Source organism: Sapajus apella, unplaced genomic scaffold (genome assembly GCF_009761245.1).
Source record: "Sapajus apella isolate SASKATOON/1434 unplaced genomic scaffold, GSC_monkey_1.0 scaffold139, whole genome shotgun sequence".
NCBI lineage: Eukaryota > Metazoa > Chordata > Mammalia > Primates > Cebidae > Sapajus > Sapajus apella.
In genome coordinates, this window is record NW_022437079.1 from 28,003 (window position 1) to 50,327 (window position 22,325).

Sequence of the window (22,325 nt, forward strand, 5' to 3'; positions counted from 1 at the left end):
GAAGGAAGGAAGGAAGGAAGGAAGGAAGGAAGGAAGGAAGGAAGGAAGGAAGGAAGAAGGAAGGAAGGAAGAAGGGAGGGAGGGAGGGAAGGAAGGGTCACCTTGAACTTCTGCAAAGCATCCTGGTGTGTTAGTCCAGCCATTGATTCGCCATTGAGCTCCAGAATTTCATCACCTGTTGCGAGAGAGAACGTGTCGCTAAGAAGAGTGTTGCCCAATCGAAGGGCATTATCATGACCTTTAATGCTAGTCTCCCTACCTGCCCAGCTTTTTGTATGATTTGCGAAGCTCTGGAAGAACATTTTCCCATTCGGTGCTCTCCCCTTGCCAGGCAGGCAGGGCAGCAACGTGGGCCTTCTCTGGCACCCCCTCTCTTCCAGGGTGAAACCCGGGGTTCTCAGGCAGGCACACAAGCCCTGGCTGAATATGGTCCTTGCCCACCTCTTTACTTCACCTCTTTCCTTCTGGCCTCCCAGACCCTCACCCCATGTCTGGGCACCCTCCTCTCCTCTCCTCCTGTCTCTCATCTGCTCTGTAATTTCAGCTGTTTTCCTGATACCCATGCTCCCCAAATGTCTGCCTTTGCTTCTGTCTCCCTGAACGGATGCCCAAATTGTCATTCTCCTGCTGGACAGCGCCGCCTCGTGGTCATCGGCGGCCATCGCCCTCCCTTCTGCAGCTCAAAACCTGGTTTGCCTTTTTCTCCTTCTCCAGCGCCTCTTCCTCCATGTAAGGCAGTGCCTTTCTCTAGGTTACTAAGACAAGAAACCTACCACTTCTCTCTGGTCCACACCCCCCCCCAACCCTTGGCAATCTCTGCTCAGGCTCTGTCACTTCTCTCATCTGCTCCCGTCTCCTCCCAGGGTTACCGCCTCCGGGCAGTCCCTGGAGCTGGAGCCTGGGGCTCCCCTCACCACAGCCCCTTAAATGGCCTTTCTGTTTCTGGTTTCTCCAGCCCACTTCATCCCTCACTCTAATTTCCAAAGCCCCCAAAAGCCCCGGTCGCAGTGGGTCCCTCCCATAGTATAAAAACCTTCAGAGGCTTGCCACGGCCCACACCCTAAAATCCACATGCATAATTCTGTATAATGCCGAAGTTGGTAAACTTTTTCTGTAAAGACGCAGCTAGTGAAGGTTTGAGTCTTTGTGAGCTGCATCTACTCCGCACGGTGCCGGATGACCGGTGCATGGACGGGCACACCCAAGATGGAAGCTTTTTTATGGACACCAAAATTTGGATCTCATTTCATTTTCACATGTCCTCAAAGAATCAAAAACACTTTTAAATTTCCAACCATCTAGAAATGTAAAAACCTTTCTTTGTTCGTGAGATATTAAAAACAGACTTGGCCCACAGACTCTAGTGTGCCCCTCCTGCCCTAAGCCCGCTAGATGATCCCCAGCACAGCCTACAGAGAGCGAGCTGACAGAGAAGAGTGAGAACACTACGAAGTCACTTCTCTTCAGACCTCTGGTGGGTGACCCAGTCCTTGGCCCGCGGTGGCTGCTCTCTGCCCTGTGACTTCCAGCCCCTGAACTTTGCCTCCTGAGTTGAAACCTGGCGATCTCTTTGGGCCAAACCTGTTACCCAATAATCCATGCATGACTTTAGGGTGAAGCTGAGGATGGGGGGAACCCTGACTCTTCAGGACAAGAAAACAGGCAGCTCTGTTCTCCCCGCCCCTCCCTCCCAGGATGGCTGAGCAGTCTGTCCTCTAGGATATCAAAGAATTGAGAGCAGGTGGGTCGACAGGAGAAGGGCGGGTGTGGAGTGGAAGAGAGGGTCCCCGGCTGGCAGACCATGAGTTCTTCAAAGCAGGAATTATGCCCGACTGTTTCTCTCTGCATTCCTAGAGCCTAGAATTCAGTAGGCTCCTAGTGAACGAATGTTTATCAGACTCACCTGTTACAAGGGTTGGAAGCATTGAACGCGGCTTCCCTATGGTTGTGAGTTAGGAAGGACAGGGAGAATGAAGGAGGCAGGTGTTAATGGATCCCAGCTGCTGAGGATCTTGGACGGAGGGTCAAAAACAGACCCCTTAGACTTGGGCTCCACCCAGGCTGGCCCTAGGACCAGCTAAAAGGTAATGGTGCCAGGAGCTAAATGTGCAAACATGCACGACCAACGTGCCAGTCATAATGAAGCCCCACTCTGGGGAGCTGAGTCCTCACTGCCTGCAGACCCCAGAATCCATGTTGGCCGAATCCTGACGGCTCAAGACATACTTTGCATTCCCACCATCTTCTATGCCCTGGCAATCCTGGATTCTGCTTCTGATTCCTCCACCGAGGTTTGAAAAGCGCTGGGAAGCCTACCTTCCTGTAGCCTTCCATCCGCGGCGGCTGCTCCCCCTGCAAAAATGGTTTTGACGTAAATCCCAATGGGGCCATAAATGCTGTCTTTTCCTCCAACGATACTGAAGCCCAGGCCCTGGGGAAAGAAGAGAAGGTCTGATTTAGGAGTAGTATTCCACGCTTCCCATTGGGCTGATGCCTTCCAAGGACCTGCCTCAGCCCTGAACAAAGGGACTGGGAAGGAGAGAAGGTGCCTTTGGTCTCAGAGGTGTCATGGCTTAACAACAACAAAAATAGCAATACCAATGGCAGTGGTGTGGAGGCAGCCCGGGCCGGGTAGTGTCTGGAGCTTTCGCGGGAGGCTGGATGGAGACCAGCACCCTGGCTCTGTCTCTCCAGTTGGCAATCCTGGGCCAATCACCTTCTGCTTTCGTGCCTCAGTTTCCCTCCTTGTAAAATAATGATGTTACGACCTAACTCCCAGGGTTGTGTTTGACAATAAAATAACTAGCAGCAATCATAAAAACATCAACAGCAGTAATAACAGCAGTAGCTTCAGTGCCATTGCCTCTCCCACCAAAGGCCCCCCACTCCCCTTCCCAAGGACGATCCCGCCTCCAATCACGTGCTCTCCCTCCTGCACCTGCTCCATCTGCCATCACCCCAGGTGATTCCCAGGAGCCAATAAACATATCCCAGAATTGCGCAGGTGGCTCTGGGAGGAGAAACTCATTAGCTCAGGTAGTCTCAGCTGGGGAGCAGCCAGGAGGCAGCAGAGTGATGGCGGGCAGGAAGTCCAGGGAAAGGCTGAGTGAGGTCTAGGCAGGAAGAAGGGAGGGTGGGCACAGCGCCGCCTGCAGACCTGCCAGTGAATTAGTGGAACAGCCTGGCAGATGGCAGCATCACTCGGTGCCACAGGGACCGCAGGCTGTCTGCGTCTTCCTGGCGCTGTGGGGAGCCAGTGGGAGAGCCGTGGGGATGGGCAGCTGTTCTAAGCCTCTGGTGAAGGTGGCATGTGTTCCAGGATGGGCAGGGCGAATGGCGCCCGGGAGTAGCACAGGCTTAAGAAAAGGTGAGGTAGGAGACCCTCCAGGGCTCCTCCGTGGGCCCCAGCCTCGTCCTGGCTGAGACAACTGCTCTAGACTCAAAGTCTCACCCGCGCTGGGGATGCAGGATGGCATCGTGGTTAAGAACAAGGCCCAGGGGTCAGGCCACCTCGGGTCATTGCCTTGGTTCAGCTGCTCACTAACCAAGTGAGCTTGGACAAGTCCTGCAATCTCCCCGGTCCCCCGTCCGTCTTCCTATCTATATACCCACGTACACACATAGATATTTATTAGAAATAGCATCTCCCTCTGCTGCCCAGGCTGGAGTGCAGTGGCTCTATCACAGTTCACTGTGGCCTCGAGTTCCTGGGCTCAAGCAAACCTCCCGCCTCAGCCTCCTGGGCAGCTGGGACTACAGGCATGTGCCACCACACCAGGTTAATTTTTATTTTCTTTTCTTTCGGTAGAGGCAGGGTCTTACTAAGTTGCCCAGACTGGTCTCCGACTCCAGGACTCAAACGGGAGGCCTCCCAAAGTGCTGGGATTGCAGGCGTGAGCCAGTGTGCCTGGCTCCACACCGACAAAACGGAGATAGTAGGAGGATTGTTTTGGGGATCACAGGAGTTACCCTTGCAAAGCCCATAGCACAAGGCCCAGTGTTGGCCGCTGGTTTTATCGCGATTCGCTTTTGACTCTGCCTCCAGCACCTGCTGACCCTTCCGGCTCCAACTCCTCTCCCGGCTTCACTGTTAACTTGTCATCCTGTTAGTGACGAGATCTTGGGGTGTAGGTTGTATTGCCAGAGAGTGGGAAGCCTGCTTTATTTCTGAACTCATCATCCCTGCTCTGCACATGAGGATTTCCGTATCAAATGATTCATTGGCTTCTATCCCCCGGGCTTGTAAAGATTACTCCTCTGAGTAATCTGAATGTTCATTTTGTTCACATCAAGATAACAGAAACCATTTTTGGTCACCTGTGCATGAGTTTTGGTGGCCTTTACCCTTTCACCTTCTTTTGAGCACCACAAACAATTTAAAAGTCAATTTTAAAAAGTGACTCCTCACCTTAGCCTGGCCTTTCATCAGCACGATGTTGGAGATAACAGAAGCCTGGAGGCCCCCGGACGGCTGCACGAGCTGAGCTGTGCTCAGGGACCGTGTCGGCCTTGAAGTGCCCTGCAACAAGGAACCCGAGTGGACATAAGATTAGCCACACAGGAGCAGCACACGCCTCACCGGGAAGGGGAAAAGCCCAGCCATGGATAGGAACCAAGTCCTCTCTCTCCTAACTGCTGGAAGCATAACAACCAGAATGTGGGTAGTGGGGTGTGGGTCGGATTCTGGTGGGGAGGGGCTTCCTTGGTTCTAGGAACCCGCTTTGCTGAGCCCAGCCTCCCTGCAGATGAGCAGCCAAAGGGCTCACTAAGGTTTGTCAAGGAAGTAGGTCTAGGTGAACATCTGGGACAGGGCCCCATAACTGAGATCTCAGGTAGAAATTGGAAAGCCCGCTACCAAGTATGCCTTGAGACTATGTCCATCCAAGACACATTTACTGAGAACTCCCCTTGTGCCAGGCAGGAGGTGGTGGGCAAGGAGGCAGGAGCCCAAAGACTTAAAAACTCAGAATGTGGCCAGGTGTGGTGGCTCACGCCTGCAATCCCACCACTTTGGGATGCTGAGGCAGGCAGATCATGAGGTCAGGAGTTCAAGACCAGCCTGGACAACATGGTGAAACCCCATCTCTACTAAAAACACAAAAACTAGCTGGGTGTGGTGGCAGGCATGTAATCGCAGCTACCCGGGAGGCGGAGGCAGGAGAATCACTTGAACCTGGGAGGCAGAGGTTGTGGTAAGCCGAGACTGCACCACTGCACCCCAGCCTGAGTGAAAGAGCAAAACTCTGTCTCAAAAAACAAAAAACTCAGGCTGTAATTTTGGGATAGGCAGACAGGCAATTAACTATTTGTGAATGAGAAGCAGAGTTCATTTGCAAATAGTGAAGCCACTGGAAGCACCCTGCAGAGGGAAAATACAGCTTGGTGGTGAGAGCTTACACTCAGGAACCCCACTGCTGGGTTCTTCCGGGCCCTGCCCATTATCAGCTGGTGGGTGATCTTGGCTTAATGACTTAGCCATCTCTGCCTCAGTTTCCTCAGCTGTAAAAGCATGGTCCTAATGGGGCCTATCTAATAGTGCTGCTTTGAAGAATAAATCTATGTGAGTGCTTAGAACACTGCCCGACACATAGGAAGTGCCTTAGACATGTTTCGTGGTGTTACCATAAACTCCAAGACTGTTTGCTACTTTCAGCATTTCACAATTTGGAAAGAGTCTGTCTGGGGCTGAAGGCTGCGCTTCCTGATTGCCCATCAAAGCAGACACACGGGCTGTGAGTGTGGAGGCAGCTGCTTGCTCCCTGCTCTCTGATCTCGGAGATGCTGACTCCCAGGCCGATGCTGGCCCCATGACACCTGAGCAGAGGAAGCAGCAAAACCTGGGCTCTGAGCTGCCCGCATCCATATCCATCCTGCTGCTTCTAATTAGAAAACCTTGGGAAGGCCACTTAACGTCTCAGCCTTGGCCTCTGCACCTGTCAAAGGTGGACATTAACACCTCTGTTTATGTTGTACCCCTTGGCTGTACAGCTGTTTAGGTAACAAATACATGAAGCCACGTAGAACACACAGCCTCATGTCTGGCAGGCAGCGAACGTGGATTGCATGTTTTCTTTATTACTAGCATTCCCTGGATGCTAACTCCTCTTCTCTGGATTGCCCTCTCTCTTGTTGGCTTGCAACTGCCCACACCTGATGGGCTGCTGTCCCCAAAGTCACCTGGGAAACACCCAGGTCCTGTAGCTCTAAGCCACGCCCTGGCCTTTCCATCCACTGTGGATCTCACCCTCCCTCCTTCTCTTCCAGAAACACCCTTTCTGTGGTAACTCCCTCTCCCCCTCCTTTGGAGGGTTGCTATGTAGTCAACATGAAGTCACGCACGGACATCTATGGTGGTTCATTTTCTGTGCCTACTTGACTGGGCCACATGGGTGCCCATATATTTAGTCAACCATTATTCTGTGTGTGTCTATGAGGGTGCTTTTGAATGAGACAAGCATTTAAATCTGTAGCCAAAGCAGATCACCCTCCCTGAGGCAGGTGAGCCTCATCTAATCTGTTGAAGTCGTGAATAGAAAAAGACCGGCCTCCCCTGAGTAAGAAAGCATCCTTCCTGCCTGACTGCCTTTGAACCAGGACATCGGTCTTTTCCCTGTCTTCATACTCCGACTGAAAAATCAGCTCTTCCTGGGCTTGAGCCTGCTGGCCTCTGGGAGGGAGCCACACTGTTGGCTTCCCTGGTTCTCAGGCCTTCAGACTCGATTATGTCTGAACCATAGGCTGCCCGGGGTCTCCAGCTTGCCAATTCACCGTTCAGATCCTGGAACTTGCCTGCCTTCATAATCCCATGAACCAACGAATTCATTATAGTCAATCTCTCTCTGTCTCTCTCTCTCTGTATGTATGTGTCTGTCTGTCTATATACCTCTTATTGGTTCTGTCTCTGACTAATAGCGCGTCTAATTGCCTCCTAAACTTTGAGGAGTTAAGTGAGTAGAGGCAACAGTTGTGTCTCCCACTCCCGTCCCCTAACGCTGCTAATCTCCCGAAGCACTCCTTGCTGGTGGAATGTAGCCCCTCCATCCTTTTCAACATAGCCTCCCACGCAGGTACTACCGACTGATCTTCAGCCCATCCTGGCTGGCCAGGTAGGCCTCCTGTTCCCAAGGGCCTGGATCCCAACGCATGAGGCAGCAAAGACAGGAAGCTGCTTTCCCCAGGAAGTACCCACTGGCCCAATCCTCAGGGACCCAGCGCTTGCTGTGGATGACCCCAGATGTGCAGGAAACCAGGAACTGGGAAAGTTCTTGGCTCAGGGAGGCACCAGGGAAGCCATCTTCTTCTAACACTGGGACACCACACTCCCAGTTTGGGAATGAAAAACACGTTTACGCAAGGAAAGGAAGGGAAGAGAGAAATGAAATTCACTGAGCATCTACTATGTACCATGCAGGGAAACGTTGCTTGACCATGGAGCCCCCCTTGGGAGAGTCAGCAGGTGAGATGAAATGCTAACATAAATGACACTCACAAGACAGCCTGGGTGAGCACAGAGAGAGAAGCAGTGTTGCCTCCTGATGGGCGTTCGGGAAAATGTGAAGTCCACGCCTTTGGAGGGATCAGGAGCGTTCCCAGGTGAAAGGGAACCTTCGGAAGGTGTTTGAAGGCTGGGGCAGTTTCCTTTGGAGGGCTGAGATGCTACAGACAGAGGGCGCTGTGGGACCAAAAGTGGTAGCGTGCCCCACCGTGTGCAGCGGGGGTGGGGGCATGTGCAGGGTACATTGTGCTCTCCTCTGCTTAGCTCTCTGCCTGCAAGCTGACACGTGAAGTAGGAAGGCCATGGACTGAGGAGCACCCAGGGCAGTCTACGTTCTGGCCTTATAGGTTTTAAGATGTATAAACATATTCCTTTCTAAGCTTGTTTTAGGCATTAGAGGCAATGTTGGTAAAGCAGATCACTGTATTACAGGAGTGAAAAGCCTTTTTGCACAGGCTTCAGAGTCGTCAAGATCAGACTTGAAGTCCCAGCCCTGTTTCTCCTTAACAATGTGAACGTGCATAAATCCTTTAACTTGTCCAGCTGCAGCTCCCTCTTCTACCTTTTAGGAGTATGTGTGGACGAAATAAAGCGATCCACGCAAAGCCACAGTTGAGGGTGTCCTCACGTGGCCGTGTTCTGTACGTGTTAGCTCTTGGCAGCATAGACGTGGCAGCAGTTGCAAGTGCCTGGCACAAGGGGGCGCTCAATGGATGCCCATTTCTAATGCGGTTCTCTGCCCAGGGGTGGCTGTACCTGCTGGTACCTACTGAGCGAGACCCTTTCCTGTGTAGTTCTGCGGACAAAACACTGGGAAGGTCTCTTCAGACCCTGCTAGTGTTGGGCCCCTCCCTTCTCCCCCTTCTCCGAGTTTCCCTCCCTTCATTCTTACCGCAGCCTTTCCTGCTGAACAGGCCAGCTGTTGAGAGAGAGACTTCCTGTTACTGCAGAGGGAATAAGGCTGCCTGTCTGTGGATGCTGCGGATTTCTTGGTCGTTGGAAAATCACTTTCTCCCGTGCAATAGGGATTAACACCTAAACCGGAAGAGGAAAACGGCAAGACATCATTTGTGCTCTCAAAATACAAACTTCCAACTGAGAACTACACCAGCCCCCACCAACTGCCAGCCCCTCATTGGCCAGGGTCCGGGTGACTGTAAACCACTCAGCCCCTGTGCCACGTGGTGGTGGGGAGAGGTGGCCGTGGAAGACATGGGCAGCATTTTCACGACCTCCACGCATGCAATCTGTACCGCAGGGTGCAGGCAGGGCTCTCACTTCCATTTGACTTCCATTCAGTTCGGCGAGAATTGACACCAAAGGCTGCATCAGATCCAGTTCCTGTGTTTTCAATCCCAACCAAGGAGAGGAAGGAGGAAAACACAAAGGTTTCCGAGGACAGGCACAAACAGGGGAGACCCCGCAAGAACAGGGGTGGGGGAGAGCCTTCTGGCTGCCGCTCACACAGGCACATGCACACATGGAGACAACTCTTGATTCTTTGGGTATCTACAAAAATGCAAAGCGACAGGCTTCCTCTACTTTGTGGAAACCTCAGACTTCCTTTCATCCAACCAGGAACTCTACCCTGCCCCGCTACCACATCCAGCTGGGAAAACCTTCACAGATGACCTGATTGAAGTCATCATTGTCTATAACAGTGCTTCCCAACTGAAATATAATGCCAGCCACCGATACCATTTAAAATTTTCTAGCCACCACTTTTAAAAAGTGAAAAGAGGCCGGGTTCACGCCTGTAATCCCAGCACCTTGGGAGGCCGAGGCGGGTGGATCACAAGATTAGGAGTTCAAGACCAACCTGGCCAACACGGTGAAACTTTGTCTCTACTAAAAATACAAAATTTAGCTGGGCGTGGTGGCGCCTGTCTGTAATCCCAGCTATTCGGGAGGCTGGGGCAGAAGAATTGCTCGAACTGGGACCCAGGAGGAGGAGGTTGCAGTGAGCTGAGATTGCACCATTGCATTCCAGCCTGGGCTACAGAGCAAGACTCCATCTCAAAAAAAAAAAAGTGAAAAGAAATAGGAGAGATTAATTTTAATAATATATTTTATTTGGTCTGTTATATCTAAACGATTGTTCTTGCAACATATAAATAATAGGTAAAATTATTAGTGAGATATTTTACTTCCTTTTCTTCTTGTACTCAGTCTTGGAATCCAGTGTCTTTGATGCTTTGTGCACATCTCTGTTTGGATAAGTCACATTTCAAGTGCTCAAGACTACAGGTGGCCAATGCGTTGGGCAGGGCCGCTCTAGAGGCCAGGAGAGGGGCGGGGTTTGCCTCCTGTCCTGAGGGGCAGGCGAAGCTCCAGTGAATGGACAGGCTTTTGTGAAAAAGCTCTCCTAAAGGAAAAGGTAAGATTGGTGGTAGTTCAAAGGAAACAGAGGATGAAGCGGGGTTGGGTTTGCTTTTATGTTCAGGATGGGAAAGACTTAAGCTTATTTATAGGCTGAAGAGAAGATGCCACTGGCCAGGGTAGGTTGAGAAGAAAGAGGAGTGGCGTCCCTGAGGGTGTGAGATCCCTAACGGGGGATGAGGAAAGGGACAAAGACAAGGTGAAGAAGGAGAGGTTTTGGTCCGTCGGGGCTCGGACAGTGGCTGGGGAAACATGCCTCTGTGAGGACAGCTGCTCCCAGCAGCTGCCTCGGCAAGAGTAGGTGGCCTTCCCTGAGTTACAGGGACCACTTGCTCCCAGATGGACCAGGAGGGAGAGGAAGCCAGAAGATTCAGAAAACCACACATGCTGCAAAGAGAGGACACAGAATCAAGAAAGGGGGGTGAGAGGAGAGACTAGAGACCCCCTAGTGCTAAAGCTGCCTGTGTGTTATCTTTCTCAGGGGTGTTTCATAGAATGGTAGATTTCAGTGCTCCACCCAACCTGTTGATCCGTGTTTGTATGGATGGGGCCTGGGGAAACCTGTGTGTTTGTCAGCCTGTGCAGGTGACGCAGGCGGCCCACCCTCTGTCGTTCGGGACCGCTGCTGGAGTTACTCCTTACTCTGTCAGTGAGGAAATGGGAGCCCAGAGGGTTCTGGAACAGTGAAGAAAGAGTCTGAGGCATAACCCCAGCCTCCAGGATCCCAGTCTCTTCCGCTCCTCATCCCACAGCAGTGCAGAGGTGACCTGTGACTTGAAAGTGGGCAGTGGTGCATGGTTTGGGTTCAGAGGGAATGAGGACGAACAGTCTGCCGTCCTGGAATGGTTCACAGCGCAGATCAGCCAGACCTCAGAGCCACAGGAGAGTCCAGGGCAGCTGCTCAGGCCACACCCAGCTCCACCTGTGTGGCCATTCCAGTTCCCACTAGGCACTCAGATCTGCGGGGACGCGGGCCAGAGTCAGGACAGAGTGGGTTCTCCGAAACTCTACCTGGTCTGGGGTAGGTTTCAGTGCCTACTTCCACCCACTGCTCCTGATTGCTTGTGGATGCATTCCAGCCAACTAGGAAATGTATCAGAATTATCATCTCCACTGGGGGGAGTTTAAACCAGTTAAGTATAGAGTATTGAATGAGTTAATTGAAAACGTGGTTATTGCTGTAATCCCAGCACTTTGGGAGGCCGAGGTAGACTGATCCAAAGGTCAGGAGTTCCAGACCAGCCTGGCCAACATGGTGAAACCCAGTCTTTACTAAAAGTACTAAAAAAATTAGCTGGGTGTGGTGGCAGACGCCTGTAATCCCAGCTACTTGGCGGAGGTTGTGGTGAGCCGAGATCACGTCACTGCCTCAAAGACTCCATCTCAAAAAAAAATAATAATGTGGTTATTACAACCCAACGCAAAAAACAAAACAAAATGGTTTTTGAAAGGGGAGCTATATATTGTCATGATTATGTAATAATGAGTTTATAATTTAAAGTTACGTTGAATTGAAAAATGGAAAAATCCATGGAAAAGGGATGAATAACACCCTGCTAACTTCCTCATCGTTCATGAGGGGGACAATTTGGAAAATGTTATGTCAGGTATTAATTGATTAAACTTAATTGGGTAATTAGTTAAAACTTAAAGGACATCAGAAGTGGAGACAAAAATTGAATAAACCTTTCAAAATCATTATAGTAAGAGGCCAAGAACACACAAAGGGCAAAGAACCATCAAAATAGAAAGCATGGAAAGAGCTAAGTAAAAGTAAATATGATCTGAACACTAATGGCAACTATTTGAGCTTCTCTTCTTAAAAAGATGGCAAAATTTGCGTTCAAGGATGTAACCCCATATCATTTGCATGAGATTAACAAACAAAAAAAAAGACAAAAGGAACTGATTATAAATAAGTGATGCCAGAATCATTCTCTATTCATTTAGAAAAAAAAAAAAAACTACCTAGATTCTTACATCAAACCAAACACCAAAAATAAATTACAGATGATACAGTAAATTTGAGAAAAAAAGACAAATCATTTACAAATTAGAAGAATATAGAGTCACAGATCTAATAGTTACCTGGATGTGGAAGTAACTTTCACATTACAAAAGAAAAGATCAGTAAACTTGATTATATAAAGATTAAAACACCTTAATGTTAAAAAAATGAAAATAAAAACAAACTGGAGAAAGTATTTTCAACAAGTATGACATCAAATATTAATTTAGCCAAGAGGCTTTTTATAAATTAATGATAAAACCATGATTATTCCAATAAAGAATAGGCAAACTCACCAAAAACAAAATAAATAAATAAATGAAAGAATGTTTAACTTCACCTGTATGAAGAGGTGGTCTTTTAGCTGGGGCGGCCGGGGTGGGAGGGGGGCAGGGACAGGCTCTCCCTCTCTTGCCCGGACCAGAATGCAGTGGCACAGTCATGGCTCACTGCAGCCTCAACCTCCTGGGCTCAAGTGATCCTCTTACCTCAGCCTCCTGAGTAGCTGGGACCTCAGGTATTAGCCATCAGGCCTGGTGAGCTTGTTTGTTTTTTAAATTTTTTTTGTAGAGACAAGGTCTCACTATATTGTCCAGGCTGACCTCAAACTCCTGGATACAAGTGATCCTCCCCCCTCGGCCTCCCAAAGGGCTAGCATTACAGGCGTGAGCCGTGACACCCAGCCTAGGTACTTTTTTTCATCTATTTTTATCAGTGTATCAGTCAGGGTTTGGGAAAGAAACAAAAGGCACATTCAGTTGGGATTCTGAGGACAGAGTAAGGGGGCCATACACAGAAGAGCGGGCAGAGTTAGAAAATGACAAGGTCTGTTTAGGTACCAGAAGCTGTTACCCCTCAGGCTTGAAGGGGTAAAGTGGGAAAACAGCGTTACCAGAGCCTAGTGTGGGCACTGGAGCCGACAGGCCACCCTGACACGATTTATTGTCACAGGGGCGCACAGCCACTGCCAGCACTCCAGCACCAAGGTGGGGGAGCAGGGAGGAAACGCCCCGCGGCCCTCTTCCACCTGCCCGTCTTGTATTGATGCCTCTCGTTGACCGAACTCAATCAGAAGCCAGAGAGCCAGGGAGCTCCGAGGGGGTCAGCTTCCAGGGGCTGAGCAGGCCTGGCTTCAGGGCCACGTGGCCTGCACAGTCACCTGGGGCCCTGTGATTGAAGAATCCCAACTTGGTTCAAAGATTTTCTTCCACCTTTTTGAAATTATTAATATTTTTTGAATAGTAATCCTGCATTTTCATTTTACACTGAACCCTATGAACTATATAGCTGGTCTTGCATGTAAAACAAAACAGTAAAAAAACAGAATGGGTGAACGAGGAAGGGGAAGGAGAAAAACCTGTAAAGCTATAAATTGCGATAAAGCAAATATTTATTACAAATCATAATCCAGTGTGGGCTATGATTGAAGAAATAGGTGTTCATATACATTATTGAAAGAATATTAGCTACTGACATTTGGCAATATAGATAAAAAGCCTTAAACTGCGTCTATCTTTTGACCCCAAATTCCATTTTTAGAAAATCTTGCTAGAAGAAAATAAGTAAAAATTTATGATAAAAAAGCAAGTAGCTTTTAAAAAATATTTTTATTTCCAATAATAGGAAATCACTAAGGATGGCGCATCATACAACAGAATAATATGAGACTTAGAGATTTTAAGGGAGTCTCCCAAGGTCACGTAGGTCACTAGTTCTGGACGCAGGACCCGAATTCAAGTGCCTTAGCTCCCAAACGTGAGCTCTGAACCAGCCACTGCCTTCCGCATTTTCTTTGAAAGATCTCATGATTTTGTCTGAGTTTGTGATGAGATATGACTGAATGTCTGAAAATGACTGAAATACCTAATTACAGGGATTTGGTTAAGTAGATTTTATAAATATCTAACAATTGGGGGTTGGTCAACTAGATTTCATAAATTCATGCCATGAAATACCATGGATCCACTAAAAACTGGTGTACACCAAAGAGTTTCTGGTGACATGAGGTAGTTACATGTGAATAAGTGTGTGTGTGTGTAAAGGTTTTTATAGTATATGTAGGCATAGAAGGGAAATAACTGAATATGTTAATATCTGTTCTCTCTAATACTATGATTTGGTGTGATTTTAATTTTTTCAGGTTTTTCTGCATCCTTGCCTGCTTCACATTTTCTTGACTTTGTATTGGCATTCTTCGACTTTCAGCAAATAAAAATCATGAGATCTTTCCACCTCAACCTCCATCTAGTTGCAGCTGAGAGAGAGAAGCCGTCCCTGGACCAAGGAGCATGTGAGGAGGCAGAGCAGGAGGGCAGGAGTAAAGCCCCGCCCCTTCTTCCCAGCACCAGGTCTTTCCAGCATGGGACCTGGAGCCATGAAGGGAGCTGGCTAGACTGCACAGAGCTCGAACAGCCAATGCAGAGGCCCCTGGCTAGCCAGAGCATGCACACACTGTGAAGAAGGTGAGCACACTCCAACGCTGGTTTAGTACAACTGGACCAGAAGAAATCCACCCTCCTCCCGATATTCCTGCTACCCAGGACCAGCTAAGCCCTGTTCCTGAAGACGTGTTGGGGAGACACTTACTGGTTGAGTTGCTGCGTGCCCTTTGGTGGCAGGCTTTAGGAAACAGGAAGTTACTACTTTGTGCTTCTAGTTTTCCAGGCTTTTCTCGAGAGGATGCTGTGGAAGATTCCTGCAAAACAATTGCCGTCTTTTTATTCAGCAACCGTGCTTAGCCAAATTGGATTTTGACACTGACCATGGGAGTGCTCAGATGGTCTGTCTCTCCTACCAAATGATAAGCACCGTAAGAGCGGGGATTTAGAATCTCCATCCTCCATTCACTCGTAGACATACATTCATTTGTTTAATTGCAAATACCGACTGAATAAATTACATTAATATTAAGCTAATGCCACACAAATTGAATGAATCATCAGCTATGACAGGTCAGGTTCTTTGTTAGGCATTGTACATGCGGCTGTGACCAAGACACACCGGGTGTTGATCTTGGAGAAAATGCATTTTAGTGAAAGATGACTGACAATAAACAAGCAAAATAAAGGTGAAGATAATTACAGAGAATAATAAGTGCTATGAAGAAAAGAACTAGAGAGTGATGAGGATAGGGAGCCTGGCAGGTGTTTTCGAGAGAAGGATTGAGCAAGTTACATTGTTCTCACATATCTGGCACATAACAGACACAAATATTTGTTGAATGAATGTTATATTAATGGATTTCTTAATATTGAACTGTCCATGCATTATTAATGGTATTATAATTTTACAACATTGCTGAATACTATATGCAAATATTTAATTTAGGACTTTTAAAAATCAATATTGTTAAATGTGCTTATGGTTCTCTTATCCTTTTTCTATCTTGCTATTCAATCAAATGTATGCGTTAATTTATTACGTATCTCTCTTCATCCTGGATTTTTAGGGATGGGTGGAGGGATACAGCCTGATAATGAGGATGATAGTGTTAATTACTTTATCTTTCTGAAACTGTTTTCTGATTGTTATTCTATTGTATAACTTTGTTCACCACAATGATCTTGACTTAATTCTGGAGTTACATTGGTTTTGTTACTCACTACCATAATCTTTGCGTGTGTTGGCACATTCTGTGTGTGTGTATATACACACACAGAGAAAGAGAGAGAGTGAGAGAGAGAGAGAGAGAGAGAGAGAGGGAGAGAGGATGGAACAGGGTCATGCTGTGTTGCTCTGGAATGCAGTGGTGTGATCTCGGCTCACTTTAGCCTCGACCTCCTGGGCTCCAGAGATCCTCCCACCTTGGCCTCCTGACTAGCTGAGACTACAGATGCGTGCCAGCATGCCTGGCTAATTTTTACATATTTTTTTAGAGACGGTGTTTCACATCATGTTACCCAGGCTGGTCTTGATCTCCTGGGCTCGAGTGATCCTCCTACCTCAACCTCTCCAAGTGTAAGGATTATAGACGTGAGCCACCATGCCCAGCCAATCAGATTTTCTTTGCTCTCCTTTTATACTAATAATTTAGAAAAAATATTTTAGAGTATGCAGTATGTGAGCAGTATATTAAATAACATACTTAGATTCATTTCTATACCAGGGTCAGTAATGAAACAGAAAACATGACTCTTTCTCATCTAAGATGGGATTTTGAGACAACTTTTACTTTCTTCCTTCTCCTGGGATTTTAGGGATGGATATAGGGATAGAGACTGATAATGTGGATGATGGTATTCATTACTTTATTTCTCTTCTGAAGCTGTTTTCTGATTGATTGTTATTCTATTTTATAACTTGTTAGCCACGATGATCTTGAGTTAATTCTTGAGTTATACTGGTTTTACTATTCTACCGTAATTCTTTTGTGTGTGTGTGTGCATCCGTGCGCATGTGTGTTTTCTTTCAGGAAAGTTCTCTGAATGTTTGCATGTCTAGGAATGCCTTTCTGTGGTTGTCACATGTGAATGATTGGCTGAGCATAGAATCTTTGGATATTGGTTACTCAACCTGGAAACTAGATGGTTTAAATGCTTTCTGGGACTTAGTGTTACAGGGTAGAGTTTGTTAGAGACATCAAAACTCTATTATAACTCTATCCTAACTGACTTGACTGCCTTTCTTAGAAACCAGGCTTAGCAATGCCTGGTTAATTTCATGTGCCAATAGTTTGCAGAAAAAATCCACCCAGTGCATTCTCCAGAGCAGAGGAAGGATCTACGCTTGCCTTTCGCTGTATGCCAAATAACCCACCCTCAGCTCCAGCCCCTGCCACTGTGAGCTGGTAGGTAATGAGGGCTCGACTGGAATCTTCCCCTCATTCCCTTGGCTTTTCCCTCTTATGTGGCCAATGGCAGGCTAATGAGCCCTTCCCTCAATCCAGTCTCACCTGCACTTTGTCGTGCAGAAAGTTCTCATGAGTTCCAGAATGTGTCGGCCCCTTTCCATGGTTTCCTGTTTCTGACATGCATTTCCCCCTATTTGTATATTCTTTTTGAATTTTGATAGAAATTTCTAACAGGAGGAGGGGTTAATCAAGTGTACTCTGTAGCCATCTGGAGCCAGAAGTCCACTCAGTCTTTTTGAAAAAGATTGTATCCAGTTCTGACACAAGGGGATCCTGCAAGAAACCACATGTCAAACCCCTTGTATTTCCATAAAAGTCAATGTTTAAAACGGGAGAATTCATCCTGAGGGACTCCTAGATGATCATTTTCCTTTTCAGCGGCAGATGGTGCTACATTAACTTGGAGAAAATTTCCTTCTCTAACCAGGATAACCAGGGAATTCTTTAACAGGGGAGAAAGCAGTGACTACATAGAAGGTATTTTAATTCGGTTGAATTCTTAATATTCTGTATTTCCAGAACTTAGCATAATGACTAGTTCTCGGAATTCATTGCTTCATAAAACACAATATTAAAAAGATATTTCTTAGTTACAATGGACTGACAAGGTAATGTCCTGATTCTAATTTCAAGATCTCCCTCTACCATTATTTTCACTTCTGCATGCAATGCAGTGAGACTATGAAAGTAAAAAACAGAATATGATTTCATTAATTTTTTAGGGTCCGTTGAACATAAGGGAGCCTGGTAAAACAGCCAGTTGGTCTACTCATCCCAGCAAGCCTTATTCGCAAACTACCTTTGCAATGGATATTTTATCTCAAATATCTAGCCACATGAGCATCAATAAGCAAATGATGTATACACAATACATGGAATACTAAGCACCTTTAAAAATGGTAAAGAGGCTGGGTGTGGTGGCTTACACCTGTAATCGCAGCTCTTTGGGAGGCCAAAGCGGGAGGATCACTGCAGCTCAGGAGTTCAAGACCACCCTGGCCAATGTGGCGAAACTCCATCTCTACTAAAAATACAAAAAAAAAAAAAAAACAAAAAAACCTAGCCAGCATGGTGGCATGTACCTGTAGTCCTAGCTACTTGGGAGGCTGAGGCAGGAGAATCATGTAAACCCAGGAGGCGGAGGTTGCAGTGAGCCAAGATAGTGCCACTGTACTCCAGCCTGGGCGACAGAGTGAAATTCTGTCTCAAAAAAAAAAAACGTTTGTAAAGAGTTGTTGTGATACAGACATACCTGTGTTATCATAGCAAGTTAAAAAACAAAAAGATCATATAGAATGATGATGACTGACTACAATCATGTAAAATATACATAGAAAAAGGGCTGGAAATAAATACACCAAAATAGTAACACTCATTCATTTAACAAATGCCTATTAAGTACTTACTCTGTACCAGGCACTATTCCAAGTACTGAGGATGTGGCAGCAGACATGAAACACAAGGTCCTGCTCTCATGAATTAGCAAGCGTGTGTTTGGGTGATGGGATTATGGATACTATATTTGTTAACACCTTTCTGTATTTTCTATATTTTCCATAGTGAGCATGTACTACTTTTAGAATCAAACCAAAAATAAATGATTACTTTTACATTTATTTCCATTGCCACACTGGTAGACTTAAAGCCTGTTTATTTTTAAATGCCTTTCTTTTAATCCTCTTTGTAAGTCCTGAGTCCATGGCACAATTTGGAAATTCCTTGGCCTGTAAAGCCAATTGATAGCAGGAGAATCAAAGGAAGTGGAGCCTCCCCTGGCCCCACCCGCCCAGATCAGCTATAAATACTTAATGCCTTGTTAGAGGGAAAACTTTCTCTGGGAGTTTCAATGTTGGCTGCAGAAGGCCTTATTCAAAGACACTGAACCAACTGGGTCCCCATTTGGCCCCTCAGTTCTCCACATTTCAGTGACTCATTCTCTGCTTTCCATGGCGTCCAGGAACAGCGATCCCAGTTTCCACATGCAGGTACAAGGCTATGCAGATAAGCCCTTCTTCCTTCACCAGTCTGTATCCTCCAACCAAAGCCATCTCGGACACAGATGACAGAAGGTTGTTCCCTTCCCACTGCCATGCAGCTAGTCTCTGAACTAGCTGGGGGCTCCAGTCAGGTGCATCTAACTAGGCTACGATCAAGTTCTTTGACAGCGTGAAATTGATGCGCTTCACTTCAACATGGCCATGGTGTGAATTGGCTCATTAGATGGCTACTACCATAGGAGAGAATAGAAATGTACTATCATGACCCAAGATGAGGTCTAAGTAGCAATTTTCTAACCAACACATATAAAACCATATGGCTTCTAAAGGTTCCTGAAACAGAGGCAAGGCACACATTTTTGGACCTTGTATTTTCTCGACACCAACAAGGGCTGAGAACTTATCTATACTCTGGGACTATTTCAAGTTACTGTTCAAGTTAAATGGTTTCTTCATCAGAAATGAGCAGTAGAGAAAGGGTCATGAGACCAGCAGCACTAAATCTCTCATGACTCTGAGCTTGTCAGTTGTCTGGGCTCAGTTTCCTTTTTAAGTAAAGCTGAGGGGGTGAATGAAACAATTTCTATAATCACTTTCAGCTCTCTACTTTTAAATGTAGCTGATGGTTATGTTTAAAGGGCACCTCTCTCAAATGATCACATGTCGGAACATCTTACATAAGAACAAAGCATCTGGTTTCTCTCTGGCAAGTATGTCCTGGGTGGAGAGGCTTCTCATCAAAGGAGTCTCTGTAGGAGCCCCACGAATATCTGTGCAGTGTGACTCCCTCCCAGCACACAGAACAGAACTCTTCTGTTCCTGCTCCCAAGGTGGGGCTGCTCTCAGGGAGGAGGATTTGTCATTGAGGTCAGAGGCTGTCAAAGTCTTTTCCAAACACATTTCCCCTCTTCTCATCAGAGACTGTGGCCCTGGGTAGCAGTTCTGTGGGTGACACACCCCGTAATTACCTGGGTAGCAGTCTCTCCATCTGCCAGTCCCCATGGTGACTGAGTGGGAAATGGGGCCAACTGTTCAGAGAGCTCTTTAAATATTTTTTCCAAAGTCAGGATTGGTCATGTAACTAGTAGGACTAAACAGTCAACTCCGAGAAATGGGGGAAAAAACAGCAACAAACAAGAATTTCATGCACCCAGGAAATAAACCCATAATGAAGATGGAGAATTCTGGGGCGGTGTGTCCTGCAAACAAGGTAATTCTAAAGCCTGAACTTCTCCCCAAAGATCAACACAATTCCATTGTTCTGTTAGGATCGTTTGTTTTGTATGTAGCCAGCCCTGGCTGACATCACTGGCATTGCTGATGGAAGCCTGATGCTTCTGGAGTTTGCTGACTGCATTCCCTTCCATCCAAATCTTACCATTTTCTCTTTGAACTGAGATGCCATAGCTGCTCCCGTCTAAGGGAACCACAAAATAGAATTCAACTGTCCTCCTGATTGACGCTTGTTTCCTGTGGTTGAATTGATCATGCAGCTACAGGCTTTGATCTTCAAGTCATGAGGATAAACAAGCAGGCCCTGGCGGATTTGTTCTGGGATGGCCACATGTCATGTGGGATGATGAGGCCACAGACCTCCTGATACGGAAGGGAAGGTTGGGAACCAGAAATCTAAAACTTCTCCTCAAGTTCTTACTCTCTGTCCACTGTATGACTGTAGTTCCCAACTCCTTATAAGCTTACCTTCTCAAACTACCCCAGCACACCCATTCCTACTGCCTATGGCATAGCTCAGGATATTTGTTTTAGATTGGACTATTCTTAATACAGAGCCCTAGGGGGTATTGAAAACCTATTTAAAAATTTTTTTTGACAAATGGTGCTGGGACAACTAGATATTTACATGCAAAAGAGTGAAGCTGGACCCCTTTCTCACACCATATACAAAAAGGAACTCAAAATAGATCATAGATCTACATGTGAGAGCTGAATATATAAAAGTCTTAAAGAAAATATAGGAGTAAGCCTTGGGTTGGATTAGCAAGAGCCTTCTTCAATGTGATACAAAAAGCACAAATGACAAAAGACAGATAAATGAGCTTCATCAAAATTTAAAACTTTTGTGCCTCAAAGGACACCATCAAGGAAGTGAAAAAACAACCTACAGAAATGGGAAAAATATTTGCAAATCGTACATCTGATAAGGACTTGTGTATCTAGAATATCTAAAGAACACTTACCATTCAAAAATAAAAAGACAACCCAATTTTTAAAAATAGGCAAAAAGTATGAATAGACATTGTTACAAATGATATATAAGAAATCTAGAAGCACATAAAAAGATATGCAACATCATTAGCCTTCAAGGAAATGGAAATCAAAGCTGCAATGAGATGCCGCTCACACACACTAGTATGGCTATGATCACATCCACTTCATACCTGCTAGTGTAAGGAGGATATGATAAATTTGAACACTCTTACACTGATGGTAGAAATGTAAAATGGAGCGGGGGGGGGGGTTGGAAAACAGTGTCAGTTTTTCAAAAAGTTAAATATGGAGTTGACATATAATCCAGCAGTTCCATTCCTAGGTATATACCCAAGGGAAGTAAAAACAAACAATCACACAAAAACTTGTACAAAAAAGTTCAAAGCAGCATCATTCATCCAAAACATAGAAACAACCCATGTTCATTAGCTGATAAATGGATGAATAACATGTGGTATATCCATATAATAGAAGATTGTCAAAAGGAATGAATTAATACAATAATACATTAAAATGAATGAACAAATACATTCTACAACTCTTGAAAACATTAGATGAAACGAAAGAAGCCAATCACAAAAGACCACATATTGTGTAATTCTATGTATATTTTATATTTGTCCAGAATAAGCATATCTACAGATGGAAAGTGGATTAATGGGTAATTAGAGGTAGGGCAGGAATGAGGCGTATAAGGAGTAACAGCTAATGGGTAGGAGGTTTCTTTTTGGGGAGACAAAAATGTTCTAAAATTGGACAGTGGTGTGGTTGCACAACTCTGTAAATATACAAAAAACCATTTAACATTACACTTTAAATGGTTTAACTGCGTGGTGTGTGAGTTAATATCTTAATAAAACCCTTAAAAAATAGAATATTCACTCATCTATCCCTAATTTCCCTGCCTCCAATCTTTTCTCCCTTAAATTCCTCTGCACCTTGTTGCCAGCATAATATAAAAATGCAAATACTACCTATGAGACTTTCTGATTAAAACTAAAGGCTCTGTCTTTCATGAATTCAGTACCAAATCCAAAGCCCTCGGCATGTCATTCAACATCCTTCCTCCTCGGACACTACCCAGATAGACCCAAATCTCCACTGCACCTTGTTAGTCCACTTTCTACCAGTGGATCCTGGTATTTCCTGCCCTGTTTGTGAAGTTCCCCACCCATTCTCCCCTTATCCTTCTGGAATCAATTTAGAATTGATTGATAGAACCTTTGTAGTGATGTCCGCAGACTAATAGCTGTCTCCTGAGAAAACCATGGACTTCTCTGCCAATCAGACCCTAGAAAGAGTTAAAATCTCCATGGTTGTCTCCCGTTGTTTTAATACGTGATAGGACCAGTTTTTCATTGCTCTTCA

At 46.1% G+C, this 22,325-nt stretch overlaps 1 protein-coding gene across 1 annotated transcript in view; it reads right to left on the bottom strand.

The window, feature by feature from the left end:
- IL16 (interleukin 16) overlaps positions 1 to 22,325 on the bottom strand; it is a 94,047-nt gene that overhangs the window by 27,996 nt on the left and 43,726 nt on the right. Inside the window, 5 exon segments of the mRNA XM_032263894.1 lie at positions 102 to 175; positions 2,317 to 2,431; positions 4,409 to 4,519; positions 8,388 to 8,530; positions 14,469 to 14,577. Coding sequence (XP_032119785.1) covers positions 102 to 175; positions 2,317 to 2,431; positions 4,409 to 4,519; positions 8,388 to 8,530; positions 14,469 to 14,577 — 552 coding nt within the window.